The 17,549-nt window shown below is 38.6% G+C and overlaps 1 protein-coding gene across 1 annotated transcript; it reads left to right on the forward strand.

Annotated features, from left to right (window-relative positions):
* Positions 1-1,936: 1,936 nt before the first annotated feature.
* cpa6 (carboxypeptidase A6) lies at positions 1,937-17,381 on the forward strand. Its single transcript, XM_067486900.1, has 11 exons — positions 1,937-2,315; positions 5,129-5,204; positions 9,147-9,271; positions 11,450-11,564; positions 12,124-12,225; positions 12,325-12,429; positions 13,394-13,504; positions 13,838-13,928; positions 15,422-15,624; positions 15,814-15,898; positions 16,000-17,381. Exons 1-11 carry the CDS (start codon positions 2,200-2,202, stop codon positions 16,215-16,217), a joined length of 1,347 nt encoding a protein of 448 aa, XP_067343001.1. The 5' UTR covers positions 1,937-2,199; the 3' UTR covers positions 16,218-17,381.
* Positions 17,382-17,549: the final 168 nt, after the last annotated feature.

Below are 17,549 nucleotides of genomic sequence, written 5' to 3' on the forward strand. Positions count from 1 at the left end.
TGTTAAAAACAACACCAGCATCACGTCACTGGCTCTCAGGCCAGCAGAGGTGGTGCCCTAACATACATCTTAGTGCCCAGTTGTCATGCCTAAATGACAGTCCAAGTATTTTCAATCTCCACAAAAATCCTTGGATATGAAAGAATGCTACGCAAGCATTTTATGAATATGTTTCTGTGAGCAGCTATCCCAGAGCTCAAAAACACTTTAGATTCTGGCTTCATGTTGTTTTTGAGAAATAGCTCTATCAGCTCTTTAAACCCTGGTGCAGTCAAGATAGATTTAAATTTAACGTTTCCCAATAAAGAGGAGGTTTTTATGCTGTTTAAATCAAATTCGATGATGTGAACAAGAAACAAACATAACTTTAATCATTGAATTAGTTGGCACTGGTTTTACTAATTTTATGTAAAATCATTACTCTTTGACAATTAAATGTGGTGACTTTTTTTCGTACGTTATTCAAACACATTATGCATTCTTGTGGCAACCCATGTCCAAATAGGGCTTACACTTTTAATGAAGGTGACAAAACACACACGTTTCCTCGAAAACATTATACATCATCTGTGACTGATTTGGTCTGAATATAGCTGGTTCCTAAGCTAGAAAATAATTTGTGTTCTTGAGCAAAACACTGAACTCCAACTTAGTTGCTCCCGGTGGGTGTATAGCAACACCATCTGTGTGTGAGCGAGTCTGTGATTGTGATTGTGATTGCGAATGGCTGAATGAGAAGCAGTGTAAAGCACTTTGAATACTAAAAGCGCTATATAAGTGCAGACCATTAACCAGTCATCATTTATCATTCTAATATTTGCCAAACAGTGAAAAATATCCATCTATCATGTCAGATCGACAAAAACATTCAATCTCAAAGTTTCATGGCTATAGTTTCAAGTTTAGGTCAATATTATTTGCTTTCTGAAGTAAATAGAAGAGAAAGTACAGCAAGTCTGCTGCTACTTTGCATCAAGCTGTTTATGTACTGTATGTTTTGTATGTTATATTCCACTTCTTGACAATTCATGTGCATTGATATGGGTCTTAACAAAAAACAGCATTCCGGTCCTGTCTGCTATGATGTCTGTTGTTGGGGGTGAGTGGGTGCTAAAAAGAGGAGAGTGTGCTTGAGGTCTGTTGTACTGTAATTGGGTGTAAGGCAAGTGGCACACGGTTGACACTGGAAAAGAAGCATTTGAAATGATGATGACATTGCTCTTATACGTGAGTAAATCTTGACATGTAGTATACGCTACTGGTTTAATATAGTACTACATGCACGTATTGTATTTCCTGATGATAGATTTGTGCTGTGCAGTTTCTTTGCTTTGGTTTGCAGTAAGTAGAGGATCAAATGGAGGAATGAAAAGCCTAGGATAACAGGGAGAGCCACCTAAAGCTCCACAGAGGGATTCCTGGTGAAAGCTAGCCAAGGTACTGACAGAGCTGGTAGCTGGTTGTCACACTGACTGTGGAGCACAGGGATGAAACAGGAGGCTAAAGATCCACCAACTTGTCAGAAAGGATAATACTCCATGTTTGTTTTCTTCTTCTCCAAGTGGAGCAGGCAGTTCTTCAGTAATACACTCATCCTCATATGTTATCTCAAAAGAGTCTGAACACATATGGTGTCATCCCATTATTCTTACTGTCAGTTCATTACGCAACACACATCGAATTAAATCAAAAACGTGTACTGTACATTACTGCTTCTGAACTGCTGAAACGATCTGACCTGAGTTGGTAGGAAGAACTAAATATTTTGTACAGTTTTGCAACATTTAAAATGTTGGGATTTGACATTAAAAATAATCACACTTTGTGCGTTTGTGTGTACGTTCACCGTCAACTTGCAGTGCGCACCGGACTGGGATCCAGTTACCAACTTCACCGACACCGGGCCACGTGACTCGGGTCCTCCTCATTTTAAAAAGAGCTGTTGCAACCCTGCAATTCCCTCCAGAGCTCCAAAGAAGTTGTAAATGCTTCCCCTGTGCCAGTTGACCGACTGTCGCACCTTCTGAATCTTCTGCGTCACTTGGAGGAGACTGCACCGCCACAAAATAAGTGATTCTGTCAGTCTCGTCACGGTGCGCTGCAATCAGCCATTGGAGTTTCTGTTGATTTCTTTACATTTACTTTATAAGTTTTAAAGTAGCCTAATCGGGATCTGCGCCTGTGATCTGCGGGCCAAAAATGACACTGGACCACATGAAGGCATTCCGCGCCTCCGTTTTACTGCTTTGTGTGATCATCTGCGGTAATGTGCTGTGTCCCGTTGGTGCCTTTCTCTACAACAACCGCTATGCAGGGTGAGTAAAGACCCCCATTCATTTCTGGGGCTCATGTGAGCCTGGGCATATGGGGCTCTCTTTCATGTTGAGAGAGAGAGTTGAGGCTGCAGGAAACGCGCCCTGTCGTTTTCAGAAGTTATCTTTGCATCAAAACGCGGGCTCTATCTCATGTTGAGACACAGTGTGAACAAAGAAACTATGTATGCTCATATAGGCATATTTCCTGTTTGAGACAGTAAAATGCTTTTAGTTTATCCCGTATTTTTTACAGATGGATCTTGTTGTCTAATGACATTTGAATAAAACTGTGGCTTGTGGGGCTGTGGAGATGCATTCAGATTCCCCATAATAAGAGCTGATTGCTGAGGATGCTTGCAGCTTTAAAAGCCTCACAAACTGTGCATATTAGTGCATTTGTAGGATGGGAGCAACTCTACTTGTGCGGCCATGTGTTTCTCTAAATACAGCAAAACAATAATTTGTCATAACAGTAATGCTTTGTCAAAGGTCCTGGTAAATCAGTCTGTCTTCATGTTTAAGAGGCTGAATGTGGGGCACACACCCAGAAGTAGCTATGCTCAGGATTTGATCTTGGACATGAAATATGGGGACCATTTGGCCCAATAGAAATCACTAGTGGGACCATCTGGAACTGGACACATATAGCATTTTGGGTAACCATATAGAAGATTTTTCCTGTCTGCGTTTCAAAAGCGCTTTTGATGTAGCACAAGCAAAGTAATGCTACCTCTGCTGGAAACTCCCTCATCATCTGTCTCAAACAACATATATTTTGGATTTTTTCCAAGCCCTTCGTAGCTCACACCACCTCTGGTCTGCGGTGTCTCACTCAAAAATCATGGATGTGGTGAATGTTGTCCCACTCAGCCTCTCCAAGCGCCGTCAGTCGGAAGAGACTCCGTTCACTGTCAATCGTTGATTAACTGTGTCTTTGTCAAACACCCTTGGATGCAGAACAGGAAAAGATGATTATGTGTTTTAAAGAATTAAACACTACTGAGAGACAACTGTTCAGTTTCAGGGCCAGATTGTCTTAACAACAAATGCTTCCCAGAGAGAGAGTACTGCTGTGGGAATCAACAGACACTGGCAACTTAAAAACAGATTTAGAAAACCTTGCAGCTGGCAGATGCAAAGCAAATGACCTCTGTCAGGGCAGTATGGTAACAAAAACAGTCTGTCATGCTTGAGAATCACTAAAATAGGAAGAATTGGCTCAATTTGGAGATGGCTCTCAGATGTCCCCTTGTTTTGTCAGGGGTTTTGTGTGGCAGTGCTGCCAATGTCAGCCCTGATTGAAAATATAAGTTACTGAACCCTACAGATTTAATTCTAATGATTTACTACTGACTTGTCTTAGTTTTCCCCATTTCCTGCCTGTCCTCACAACATTTTTATTTTTAAAAAGTCCACCTTCTATCACTGCCATTGCCACATAATGCTTGTTGGCAACATGTTGTGGTGACTAAAAATTGGGTGGCCACTCTCGTTGTGCACCCTGGTCCTTTTGTTCCCCAAACCTCAGAACGGGCTACTGCCACCGTTGTTTAGAGGGGCCCAACTTCCTGTCTGACACATTGTAAAAAGCTCTTTGAATGTGAGAGAAGAAGATACTCGGTGGGAAAGAAAAGATAGAGACATGAAAGTGGATGCAGACAGAACCAAGAACACAGACAGGTAACTGGGCAAACAAAGAGTCTATAATTAGGAGACTGTAATGAATTATTGGCAGCCTGTTGGCTTTAAGGTCGACCCCTGGAGCTGTGATCTTCAGAATAAAACCAGCACTGTTCCAGATTCATGGTGAGGATAAGGAGTGTCTATGTTTTGGTTGAAAGCAATACGAAGATGTGGTTTGCTAATTCTGTCGTGTACGGTACACAGACAAACATATCTACGTACCTCTAGTTTTTATTTAACAGAATATACAGAACAAAACAAAAATGACAGTAACTGTGAGTTTTCTGTATCAAATTATAGGTAATTTTACAAACTTGTTCTACAACTATTCACTTTTCTTTTATCCTTACTTAATTAAAATAAAATCTTCTGGATTCTATATTTATAAAACTGAATAATTAAAGCAATTGTTTTTACTGTAATCCAACCACATTTTAAAATACAGAACTCTGGAGCTTTATTTTAATCTAATCAAGTCCATAAATCTGCTGTGAATCTATCTGCGGTTTTATCTGAGCAGATACGCTGCACAAGCGTAAAATGGAAGTACTTTAAATAAATTAACAGTTCTCAATCTTTCATCTTTATATTAATTTTTATCTTTATTTCTGCTAATTGGGAAAAAGCATAAATATTAATGTATTAAAAACTGTTTGCCATAAATGTCTGACATTATAAAAGGATGGGTTTGTTTTAAATTTACATCTATCTGCTGTATCCGAATATTTATTATTTACAAACTGATTTATTTCCAGTATGAAAATTATACAGCTGCTGCTACTGTATCTACCAAAGAATTGTTTTAGGTTCTACTGGCAGAACTGGAAATAATGAAACATAATCCTAAAATGACGTCTCATACAGATTGTTTGGCTGAGGTTTGATCCTGTCATCTATATGACTCCAAAACAGGAACCACCCATGTCCCCCGTCAAACATCTGCTATGATAAGTGTCACCTTCAATCTGCACAAAAGACTGGTGCATTATCTGAGATTCCACGGTCCAGGTGATTTTCAAATGATGTGCACGTGACCCCTGTTACAGTAAATTTTAGTTGTGTGGAAACCCTCTGGGGCACGTTGATCTCAGTTGGAACCTGACACTTAGACGAGCTGTGTTGTTTTGCAGTGATCAAGTCTTCAGGATAATTCCCAGTAATGATGAGGAGGTCCAAGCGCTCAAGAAAATTCTGGGACCTTTAAAGGTTGGCACTTAAATGTTCTCTCTCTCACACACACACACACACACACACACACACACACACACACACACACACACACGCACACACACGTTATTCTGACTGTTCACCCAAAGCAGTCATGGACGGCATGAGGTGTGATGTTTTTGGTAAAGGGTAATGATGTGGCTGAGGCCTGGGCACAGAGATACTGAGGCTAAACTGAGACCATGTGCAGCCGTGCGTGGTCATCTGTCAGCCAGAACACGATAGTCTTGACTTAATGCCCACAATAAAACCTAAAGAGAAGCAATGGGAGAAAATACAAAGGTTTTTACAATTTTCCAACTATATGAACATGTGTTTTAAGAGATACTGCAGTACACAAAGGCTTCGCTTCTTTTCCGTAAACTCATTTGTTAGCAATTACCCATCAGCCTCAGGGGCATATACGACCTTCACTGAATAGGTTGTTTGTAAAGAATAAAAAGCATGATGTAATTCTAGCATTGCCGACAACTAAAGACATTTTTCAACAGGGAGTGGAATAACATCTTTGCACAACTGAACAGTTGATTTATCTAAACATTAGTTTTATCATCCATATGCTGATGATGGTGCATTTAAAGCAATTTTGTGTTTTACAAAGATCAAAACATATCTGTGAATATTAGCTTGATACCAGTGGTTGTCTTCCAGTAATGGCTAATAGATCAAAGAGAACGAAAACCTCAGATTGCTTAGAAGTTTCAATCGCTAACTAGCCCTTTAATTGTCATTGTCAGACAGACACTGAGGTCACGTCCTTTGTATTGTTTTTGGAATGGAAGGCTTTTGTATTAAAGACAGCTGCTAATATACAAACATTGATTCTAATATAGTTTAGATTTACAATGTACTACCTACTGTACATAATTTCTCTACAGTTTTTTTTCCTGGCAGCATAAAGGCTGTGAAAATTAATTTTAATTTCATATTACAATAAAATGTAAAAAGAAATAATATGTGTAGCAAAATAATCTTAACTGGCTAACTTACAGACATTTACCGCTTTCACTGTGTTTCTTTTAATCTTTTATTAAAATATCACACTTTATTTTACTAGTTTAAAATATCTTTTCAACATTCTTTGACTATAACTGTCATCTGGTGTTAACTATATAGTAAATAGAAAGAGTAATTGAATTCCAGAGAAACTTCCGTGTAAAATCTGTTTAATTTAGATTAAAACATGTTTTTGCACAGAGTATAATTGAATATCTTAATATAAACTTCCTTTTGGGGAAATTGCAAAAAAACTGTGTGGTCAGTTTTGGCTTGGTTTGGAACGGCGTATGAAAGGCACCTGTTCAGGTTTAGTCCAGGACTAACACAGCTCTGAGCAGAGAAAACACAAACAGAACAGGGCAAAAGAGGAGTCAGTAAATGTTTATGAATTGTGGTGATGGATAGAGCCAGGCTGCTGGACAGGACCTGGCCTGAGTTATATGTATGGAAGGGCAACGGGCACAGCTCTCCAAGTCCAACCAACGCAGTGGCAGATAGTGTTTGGACAGCTGTGTGTTTTCAGTAGCTTATCCACACTGACGTGCCTCCAGTGCCAGAGTCCAAGTTTTTTAGCCTCAGGCTACTCCTGAGGTAAAAGAAAATAACAGTGGTATGCTATGGACTGAGAGAATCAAGACTTAAATCCATCGTCAAAAATATGTCACATTTATTTACACAATAAGCCAAGATCTTTAAGTTTTCTTTGGCTCAGATTTATGGTTGTAACATTTTAACTTGTGCCTTTTTTCACATTTCTAGAAGCCGCAAAAAGGGTTCAGTATAAATCGAAGAACCCAATGTGGTAGATGGTATGAGCTGTGAAAGCCAACATGTTTAACCAGAGTCTGATCACATAAATAATCTGCAGAAAAATGTAATACATAAAGTGTAACATCACAAAGAAGGAAAACAACTGCTCCTGAATACACAGAGTTGAGAAACAAACCCTCACTAAAGCTATGATTTGTCTAGATAAGGGCCTTTCCACATGTTTTATGGAAAGTGAATAATTATGAGTGTGCCTGAAATTATTATTCTTGTCATGTACAGTATTAAAACAGCCTGTTAATTCCATACACCTTGTAATATCACAAAAACAAAAACTGTAGCAAACAGTATCTAGTCAAGATTCATTAGGTCTTCCTTGTTGTCGCAGTGTCTATGTGAATTTTGATTATGTTTTCTCTTTAATCAGCTTCTCACATGATCCATTCACCCAATATTGGATTGAACATCAAAGAACTGGTTAGATTCAAAACACATAGAGCAGTTTGACCTATTTTGGTTAATACAGACTCCATAACAACAGTACGTTGGCAAACTTGTTTTCTTTGACTTAGCATTTCAACACTTGGCTACATCTACTTCGTCTGTCTTAAGCTCTTTTATTGGGTTATAACTTTTCCTTTCTTGTTCTGCCAATGGCGGTGTGGCATGAAACAAAACCAAATTTACTTTATAGCTGTATACACAGACCCATTTACAGAAATGTAAAATCACATAAACAACCTACGGATTAGTGACATATCAAGGAGACTAAAAGGGGGCATCTTTAGGGCTCATAAATACAGCAGAAAAAAGTTGTTATATGCAGAGGGATAATTAAGTTCCTTCTAAGCATATATGTTTTGCAATTGTCTGGGTAACAGAGAAGCAGCACTGGAACATTTGGGGTTTTGGAAATACCATAAAAGTGCGGCAGGAGAAAGCGGCTAACACTTGGGGGCATCAAACCTTCCAGCTGAGGGTTTTCTACTCTATTGGCTCAAAACAAAGTTAAATTAATCTGGTATGCGTTCTGTAAACCATTAAACCATTTGACACATTAACAAGCATGTGTGCCAGCCTCTATGTCTCTGCCTCCATGCTACAAATGAAAGCCAGCTGAGGATGGTCTGGATATACTGGATATACAGTATTTCCTTTACAGTGTAGATTAGCGCTTTCCAATTTGCACAGAAATACTTGCTTCATCTTTTAGTTTCGCTCACTCACTGTTATTTTGTTAGTTACCACATGGTGTCTGTGTTTATTTGGTTGGCCAGCATGTTTGGCCAATGGGCTGTTTCAGCTAAAGCTAACAGAGCAGAGTATCAGGGCCCGATAACAAGGGTTGAAAGACAGGATTTCTGTTGCTAATATGAGGTCAAACAGTAGAGAGGAAAGCAGAGGGAGAGTCTTTCACTGCTGGATGTTAATGGGACATGCCAGAGTGTGTTTTGCCCCATTAACATTGTACAGTCATCAACATTCCCCTAACTCGCTCCATCACTCCAGAGTTAAGACTAGAGGGAAGTTAGGCTGTCCACGTCTTACCGAAACAATTTGGTCATTAACACCAAAAGGGATGCTATCTCCAACCCAGATAATAAGGTCAAACGTTTTTCTGAAACAGATGCTTATTTTGTGTTTGCTTTGGGGTAGTTTAGAGGCAAATATGTTTTAGGCTTAGTTCCACAGTGGAGTAAACAAAGTTCAAAATGTGAGCCATTACATTATTAAGTGAACTGGGTATAAATATAACACAACAGATGCACATCAAAGCAGTTGTCATAATGAAATTCAGTGTTTCCACTATTACTTGCTATATTAAGTATTTTACTAAATCATTGTTAGATCAGTGTTTTTATAGGATGTTGCACTTTGTACAAAAATCTTTAGTTTTTTCACCATATTTAATTTAATTTTTGTCTAGAATAACTTCCATATTTACAGTGATGTAATGTGTTGACTAATAATCTTTTGCAGTCTAGGCTGATGTCAAACATCAAACCGCATTTTAGATTATTTCAATCCCATAAATGTTGTTATCATGATCGAATGTTAATGTGCTGTGATAGTTTAATCCACATTGCCAGCTCCTAAAATCTTGTTGCGTATTGGTGTCATTGTAACAGTAATGTGTTTGTCATGTTCCTTTAGGTGGACTTCTGGCAGCCCAACAGTGTTTCTCTGATCTGTCACAATGCCACTGTGGATGTCCATGTTAAAAGCAATGACACACGAGGTTTACATGCACGCTTAAAACAAGAACATATTCATTATCGGTAAGACTGAAAGACAACCAGTCCTTCTGCGTACAATACACACACGCTCAGTTATAATAAATTAGTATTTGTTAATCTTTTTAGGAGAGATTCTACACGCTGTACACACATCTGCTATCCAAAGGGTATTGCAATTATCCATCATCCCTTGCCAGAATATTGGATTTGCACATTCATAGTTTGCATGCAAAAGACATCATACTTCCTCAAAGCTGGGACACACACACAGTACATCAGAGCCTCTTTCCCAATCTGCTCCAAAAATGAACCCTTTCATCTTTCCACCCCATCTCTCATCAAAATGAATGTTGAAATGATCAAGTTTTATCAAAGCAGCTGCAGCAGCAGATTGAGGAAAAAAAAATCTATTGTCATCTCTGTCCTAAGGGAGAGATTGTAGATCTCAGGATGAGATGTTCTTTTTACTCAGTCTGTTGACTGATTGATGTTTTTTTTTTTTTAATGGTGTGATGAGCCATAAAAGAGGGGCTGGTGGCTCAGTGAGAGAGCATTGAGTTGGGATGCAGAAGGTAGCGTGTTCAAATCCCACCCAGCTACCAAGGGCAACCATGGTGCCGGACAAAAATGGTAGGGTTGCAGCAGGAAGGGGATCAGACATAAAAACACATGCCAAATCAATGTGAGGAACATTTTTCGCTGTGGCGACCCCTGAAGGGACAAGCTGAAAGCCATTGCTTGTTGTGATCAGCCATAAAACAAGTATTTAAATGGAAACTAGTGGTAAATGTTATGGTTATGACTATTTTCAACAGATTTTATTTAATGGCAGAAAGCAAATGAATACGTCACTGTTATTCTCTATGTTTTTCACACAAGGGAAGAGCTGAAGTACAAAACTGACAAAGAAGACGATGAGTGAGGGCTGTTGTATAACTAATGTTAGGAATGAGTCAACCATAAATAAAGATCTCGCCCCTTTAAACCAGCCTTTAACACTTAGTAGTTGTTTGTTTTTTTTTGGTTTTTTTTTTTTGTTTTTTTTGTCCTTTCGGCTTATCCCGTGAGTTCAGGGTCGCCACAGCGGATCATTGGCCACATGTTGATTTGCACAGTTTTTACGCTGGATGCCCTTCCTGACACAACCTTCCCCAATTTCTACTGGCCTTGGACCAGATCTGCACAGCTGGGGAGGGAAATGGGCTGTTAAGGGCTCAGTGTCTTGCTCACAGACACTTTGACATATAGCCGGGGCCGGGGATCAAACCACTGACCCTGTGGTCCGTGGACGACTGCCTTTACAAATTGAGCTAAGTGCCTTTAACACTTAGTAACCCTATTATATTCACAAACACGGTTCCATGAGACGGCATTCAAATACTAATAAAGTGTTAAATTGTAATATCTACGTAATATCTGCAAATTGTATGTTACCATAACAAGACTGTAGTGGACAAAGTCTACAGAAACACACACATATGTACTAATGCTCTATACTATACTGTAAAACTTCCTAACGACTATTTGTTATCAAACAACCAAATTTCCACAGTTCACCACATGACCTCTGAGTCAGCGCAAAGTTGGGGGTTTTCGTGTAGCATAGGGATTTTGGAGCTTATATTAACAGGTGCATGTCCCTTCGGCCAGTTACCAATCTCTATTTATTAAGCTCTTTAACTCACCCACCTCTGTAGTATAAGTGTTAGCCTTAATATTAAGTTTATTTACATTTATTTCACTACTTTATTCATTTTGACTAAATAAACGAGAATAGATAAATTGTGTGACCCTGGTGTTACTGGTATTATTGACTTTTAGGTTTAATTAAGTGTCAATAAGGATTTGCGACTTCCTTGGGTTGATGTTGTCTATTGAAAGGAGTTACAGAGAGAATGAAAAACAAGTCCTAAAAGTGGAGGATGTATAGTAGACACCAACCCCAATCTTACCGACATGGTAATCAAGTTGCTTTTAGAATGGATTTTTTTGTCTAATCTACTGCATAATAGCATATGTTACAAGTTAAAATATAAAGCAGTGCCAATAAATGTACAAAAGAAACATGTTTTTAAAAAGTCTAACAACTATAACCCCTACTCAACACATGCCAGTCTGTAGTATTCAAATGTATGGCCATATTCACATGTTTAGAAAGTTATTGACAAGGATGTTACAGCCAATGTTTAACATGTCTAACTCCATCTCTTGCATGCCCAGGGTGTTCATCTCCAATCTGCAGAAGGAAATTGAAAAGGAGACAGGATATCGCTACTCTCGCAAGCGGCGATCAGAATCTCAGTATGACTACGAGGTTTACCACTCTCTGGATGAGGTAGACGTGAAGCTCGCCATTTTTCTCACCTATCTCTTACTCCTCTCTGCTCTCTAATCTAGTGCTCACTCAAAGTAAACAAACGTCCTCTCTGAGTTGCTCTCAAAATCCCAGTTACCTCCTTCCACAGGTCTTTCTCCCACGGCCTCACGCCCTCATACTCACAGACATGCACCCTACTTCAGACACTTCTCAGCTTTTTAGAGGAGCTCCGGGTTCATGACTCTGCCAGGGCCTATGAAGCAGCATGAATTCCACACACACAGATCCTGAGGGCCTGCACAAATCTTCAGTACTCTAAGCTTTGATCCTCTCTTTCACTGTAAACATTCGTAAAAAACACATGCAGTTCTGTGTACCTGTGCAGACAAATCAAGCAGAGAAGCACACAATCCTACACAAATATAGTCCATAGACAAGCAAATGCAGCTACCTTTTATAAAAGTAATTTTGTTGTCTTACGAATTTGATGCATTTAAAAAAAACTTTAATTTTCCATGTTTCTGTTTGAAAGCTTTGTAACTCAAGGCACTGTGCTACATCCTTTTCTGTCCCTAAGATCCAGAGCTGGATGTATGAAATGAACAGAACCCACCCAGACCTGGTTGATGTCTTCTCCATCGGGAAGTCGTACGAGGGAAGACCACTTTGTGTCCTTCAGGTAGGAGCAAAGGCAGGTCACACATGTGGATATCAAACAAAGAAACCCATTGGTGCATTGATATGCACACTCAAACTGACAGTGCTTGTCTCCTGCCAGCTAGGAAAGAGAAGTCGTCCCCACAAGAAAGCTGTGTGGATCGACTGTGGCGTTCATGCTAGAGAGTGGATTGGACCTGCCTTCTGCCAGTGGTTTGTCAAAGAGGTCGATTTCTGTTGTCAACAAATTTTTACTTCAAAACCCTGTTTGATAGCTATTGTTTGCACCATAGAACATTTGTAGCCTGACCGATAGCCTGTAACAACAAGTCTGTGATGTAAGTTTTTAAGTAAACGTGAATCTGTTATACATATATCTGAGCGTTATACACAGTTATGCCTATATTTAAGAATACTCTTAGAATAGAATACTTTATTTTAGAATACTTTATTTTTCAAATGTTTAACAGAATCCAATCATGTAAACAAAATCATTCATACCCTTAAATAATTAGGTATATAGAGTTTACATAATTAAATTATTTATTTAAAGCACTGAGTTTATTTTATTTCTTGCATGGTAAACCTCAACTGACAGACACTTAAAAATATTTATTCAAATGATACGAACTATTAGTTTAATCTCTGCCATGTGACCACTGTAAAGCTTTTCTAAGCCGAGTAGGGAATTCTGTAAATAAGGATAAAATACGAGTAGGAAGTAAGTGAAGGATGCAGGGAAAAGACAAGCAAAGTGACATGGACTGAGATGAAGTGATGAGATGAGTGAAAAACGTAAGCACACAGGCGCTGACACACAAGCCTGAAAAATATGAAATCACTGCGACGTAGTAACAGAAGGTGGCCACTGGAGGTCAGGACGCCATCCTCCTTCAAGGCCTAAAGGATATTAACCTTATCCCCTCTCTGATTAAAGAACAGGTATGTATAAGAGGTATTAGTCGGACACTCAGATCCTGTCTCTCCAATCCTCAAGCCACTAGTCTTAGTATATTAACCTACTGTAGTTGTGGATTCAAAGAACTACAATAGTGAGTCTGCAAGAGCGTATAAAATAATAAAAGCAAAAGTACAACAATGGAATGCATGAGTAGACCACACTCTTCCTGAAATACAGTGTATTAAATGTTGTGAAATTACATTGTTGTAAATGACATCTATATTTATAGGCCATTAATTCATACCGATATGATTCTGGGATGAGACGACTGCTCAACCACCTCAACTTCTACGTCATGCCTGTCTTCAATGTGGATGGATATCAATTCAGCTGGACCACGGTACTGCAGCTCTTTTTGTACTTGATCTGTTTACTTGGAGCAGAAGCTAGGTTTTACACATTGTCCTGTATTTTTATCCTCGGCAGATTCTATGGCCTAGACTTGAAACCCCTTAATTTTAATTAGGTCCAGTATAACGCAGTGTACTGACAAGTTTTTGTCCACATGTGAATATTGTCTCTGAGAAACTCAATAGCAGATAATTCATGATTTTCTTGTCATTTTATGCTTCTGAAAAATGCTTTTCTCCAGATCCACTGTTGGTGGCAGACCCACTAAATCCATTGGTTTTACAGCGAGTGGACAAACAAGTTGTTCTTATTTTCTCTCTAGGATCGGTTCTGGAGGAAAACACGGTCCAAAAATCACAAGTTTCACTGCAGAGGAGTGGACGCTAACAGAAATTGGAAAGTGAAGTGGTGTGGTGAGTTTGACAACATTTACAGTACATGCACTGTAACTTGGCAAAGCACTTGTAATCTGTGGCTGATGCAGACATTTCTATCTATTAATGAGTGTAAGCTGTGAAAAAAATATTTGTGAGGTGACAACAATCTGCTTGATGTCAAGTAGTGTCTGGTGGGTGGGGGTGTCTGCTGATTCATCATCACCACAGGAGGGTTTGGAGAGTACAGGGAGAGATTTAGTGACACGTGCACTACATGCATATTTAAGGACCATTTGTTGAATCTTTCAAGGAGCTCATGAAATTTTATATCTAGGTATTAAATTAAGAGCTTTTGTTGAAGAGAACCCGCTGCCAGTGTGAAAACACACTCTGAAATCCTTGACAGTATAGATGCGCACTATTTTTTTTTTTTTTTTACATTAGTTCATAGAGATTGGAAAGACGGGGAAATAATAGGCTTGGACATACAATTTATGTGTGCTTGCAAACTCATATAAATTAATAATGAATCCAATACAGTTGTTGCTTTTGGGTTAATGTGATTTCACAACTTTAACACAATTAAATAGATATATCTTCCGTAAGGGACTTCCTCCGAATTGCATTTTACACTTTACAGTGCCAAGTCCTAAAGTAACGTTCAGCCTGGTGGAAACCATGGTTATTATTAAAAACTTGAGTGCCATTACATCTTCTATTTATACATGCGACATACTTACAGGTGTTTTTAGGAAACAGACTCCAAACATAAGAAACAGATGTCGGACATGAACATTGTTGTTGCTTGTCTCATACAAATTCCAAAAAGAACAGTTTGCAATTAACCTGTCTTCACGAACTGAGACACTACAATCTCCAAGATTGGACAGACTGGCATCAGAGGTTACAGTGACCCTTATGAGTAATATCAAAAGCATGTTTGGCAGTGACTTGGCATAAATATTTCAGTAAATTCTATCACATGGTTGTTTCTGAATCCTTTCAGAACAAAGGCAAATCTTGTCAACAAGTCTGTGTTTATTTATGCATCGCTCATTTACATCATTCAAGGGCACATACATTTATGCTCACTGTTCAATGCAGAAAAAAATGCTAATGCAGTTGAAAGTGTGCTTGTCAAAGCCCCAAACATCACATCAAAAGCATGCAGATACGTTTACTTCTATTTGTAGGTCACGGCATTAGGTTCAGGGTCTTCACTGTCTTTGCTTTCTTTAATCCTTGGGCTTTATGTTGTGACTGTGATGATTTGATCAGCACTGGATTTAGTTTTTTCCCAAAAAACCTTTGTGTCTCTTCGCACAGCCTTCACAGTGACTGTAGCTCGAATTGTTCCAGAATATAATGTATCCACATCACAGTGCCTAACCTATATCATTTTTGAAGATGTGATAGATATGAGCAAACAATTAGATTTGTGCTTCTGGATCTTTCTCTTAATGCATCCTTGTGTGATACATGGAACACGATAAGTGGTGTGTAGCCTCTGCTCAAATTTCCTTCCACAGATGAGGGTGCCTCCTCCCATCCCTGTGATGACACTTACTGTGGTCCCTTCCCTGAGTCTGAGCCTGAAGTCAAGGCTGTCGCCAAGTTCTTGCGAAAGCACAGGAAGCGCGTCAAAGCTTACATATCCATTCACGCCTACGCCCAAATGCTGCTCTACCCCTATTCCTACAAGTATGCCACTATCCCCAACTTCAACTGCGTGGTAAGACATCTGTTGGTTACAGTAATCAACAAGTTTTTTTGTCCATCTGTCAGAGCTCCTTTAGCCTATTGCATCATATGTTTAGGTTGTTTAAGTTAATAATTTAGTTAACCCAATTAAACTGAAGTGTGAAGTAATATATATACTGTGTATCACTCCTGAGCTGGGTTTTTATCCTTCATTTTACAGGAGTCAGCAGCTCAGAATGCAGTGACAGCCCTGTACTCTGCATATGGAGTGAAGTACAGATATGGACCTGCCTCCACAACTCTGTGTAAGTACTTTTTCTTTTCTTTTGTGTATTTTCCAATTTTGGAAAAAAAAAACATGTACTGTTAGATATTATTGTTCTAAGCTGTTCTTACTCTCTCACAGATGTTAGCTCAGGCAGCTCTATTGACTGGGCCTACAGGAACGGGATCCCATACGCGTTTGCATTTGAGCTGAGGGACACAGGATACTTTGGCTTCCTCTTGCCTGAATCCCTGATCAATCCAACCTGCACTGAGACTATGAGGGCCGTGAAGGCAATAGCATCAGGTCTGCTGAAGAAGTGTGATGAGACAGACCGGGACAGATTTTCACGTATATGACTGCACTGCAGTTCCCTGGAGCACCGCCCTCACTGCTACTTATCTCAGCACCTCATACCCCTCTGAGGTTTCATTTTACTCCCAGATATTATCAGGCAAGCAACTGAAAAGAACCACCAAAGCATGAATTTTAATTTGTTTTTCTTGTTTTCCATGTTGTTGAGATCTTTTTTTTCGATAAAACTTTTCATTTTATCGGTTTCGTGTAATATCTACAAATCCTAAAAGTGACCAGACTGTTGATAATACAACTACATACTGTGCCAAAGAGCATCCTGTTGGATCAGTGGGATAGAATGTGTGCCATGTAAGCATTAAACTTGAATCTGGCCCCAAACAGAAATAACAATGCAGATATATTCAATAATATTATCTTTTTTACAATAAATAGTTGTCATGTAAGCACTTGTCAGGATGCAACAGCACTTTTTAAAAGAAACAGCTTTTAAAGATTGAAATGTCTTCTAAAATGTTTGTTTTTTTAATTAACCAAGCTTTTAAGATGTTTTTCTTTTATAGGTGTCACTAGATTAGTGTTTTGGGGTTACTTTTTTGTTAGATTATTTAGGATTAGTGACTCCTACCAGTTGCCAAACAGTTAGCCAAACTCTGAAACACTACCAATAACATAATGCCTTTGTTACTACAGCATTGTTTGTGTACATACAATGCTCTTACTCACAAGCTAGGGTTTGGTTTAAATTGAGATTTATTTACTTTTCAGATGTGTTTTTCACTTGTCATTTGGTTCAGGTTGAAATGTGGGAAAACTGGTCTGTCAGCCAGTATCTTACTGTGTCATTACTCAGGTATGGATCAGTGACAGTGCTAGAAATGTTCACTTTTGACAGGTTATGTGATTAATGTGACCTTTTGATAAATGTATAATATCTGACTTGAATAAATAACACATTTCATAATAATGTCACATTTTTTTTCATTTTTTATGCTTGTACTATTTTATAATTCATACATTTATTTTACACTTGTTATTTTCTATAATATCTGATTTTTTAACAACCTTGCAAAAATGCACCCATTGCATGTCATCAACAGAGGAAAGATACGAAATGTCAAATTGACAGTCATTATTTTTGTTCTTTAAATATTTTGTACACATGTTCATACAGCAGGTAGTTTTGATAATAAACATTATTGTCATCAGGGGATGTTTATTATGAATAGCTCACTGACCATATCAATTAACATATGACTGCTTTAAGTACAAATCTTTTAATCTAGTTCTTTTATTTTCAAACGTTCTCATTCAGTTTCTGATCCTACAGCTCTGCTCTTATTTATGGATTCTGAAATGGTGGAACTGACATGTAA

This window comes from Channa argus, chromosome 19 (assembly GCF_033026475.1).
Source record: "Channa argus isolate prfri chromosome 19, Channa argus male v1.0, whole genome shotgun sequence".
In the NCBI taxonomy this organism is placed as follows: Eukaryota; Metazoa; Chordata; class Actinopteri; order Anabantiformes; family Channidae; genus Channa; species Channa argus.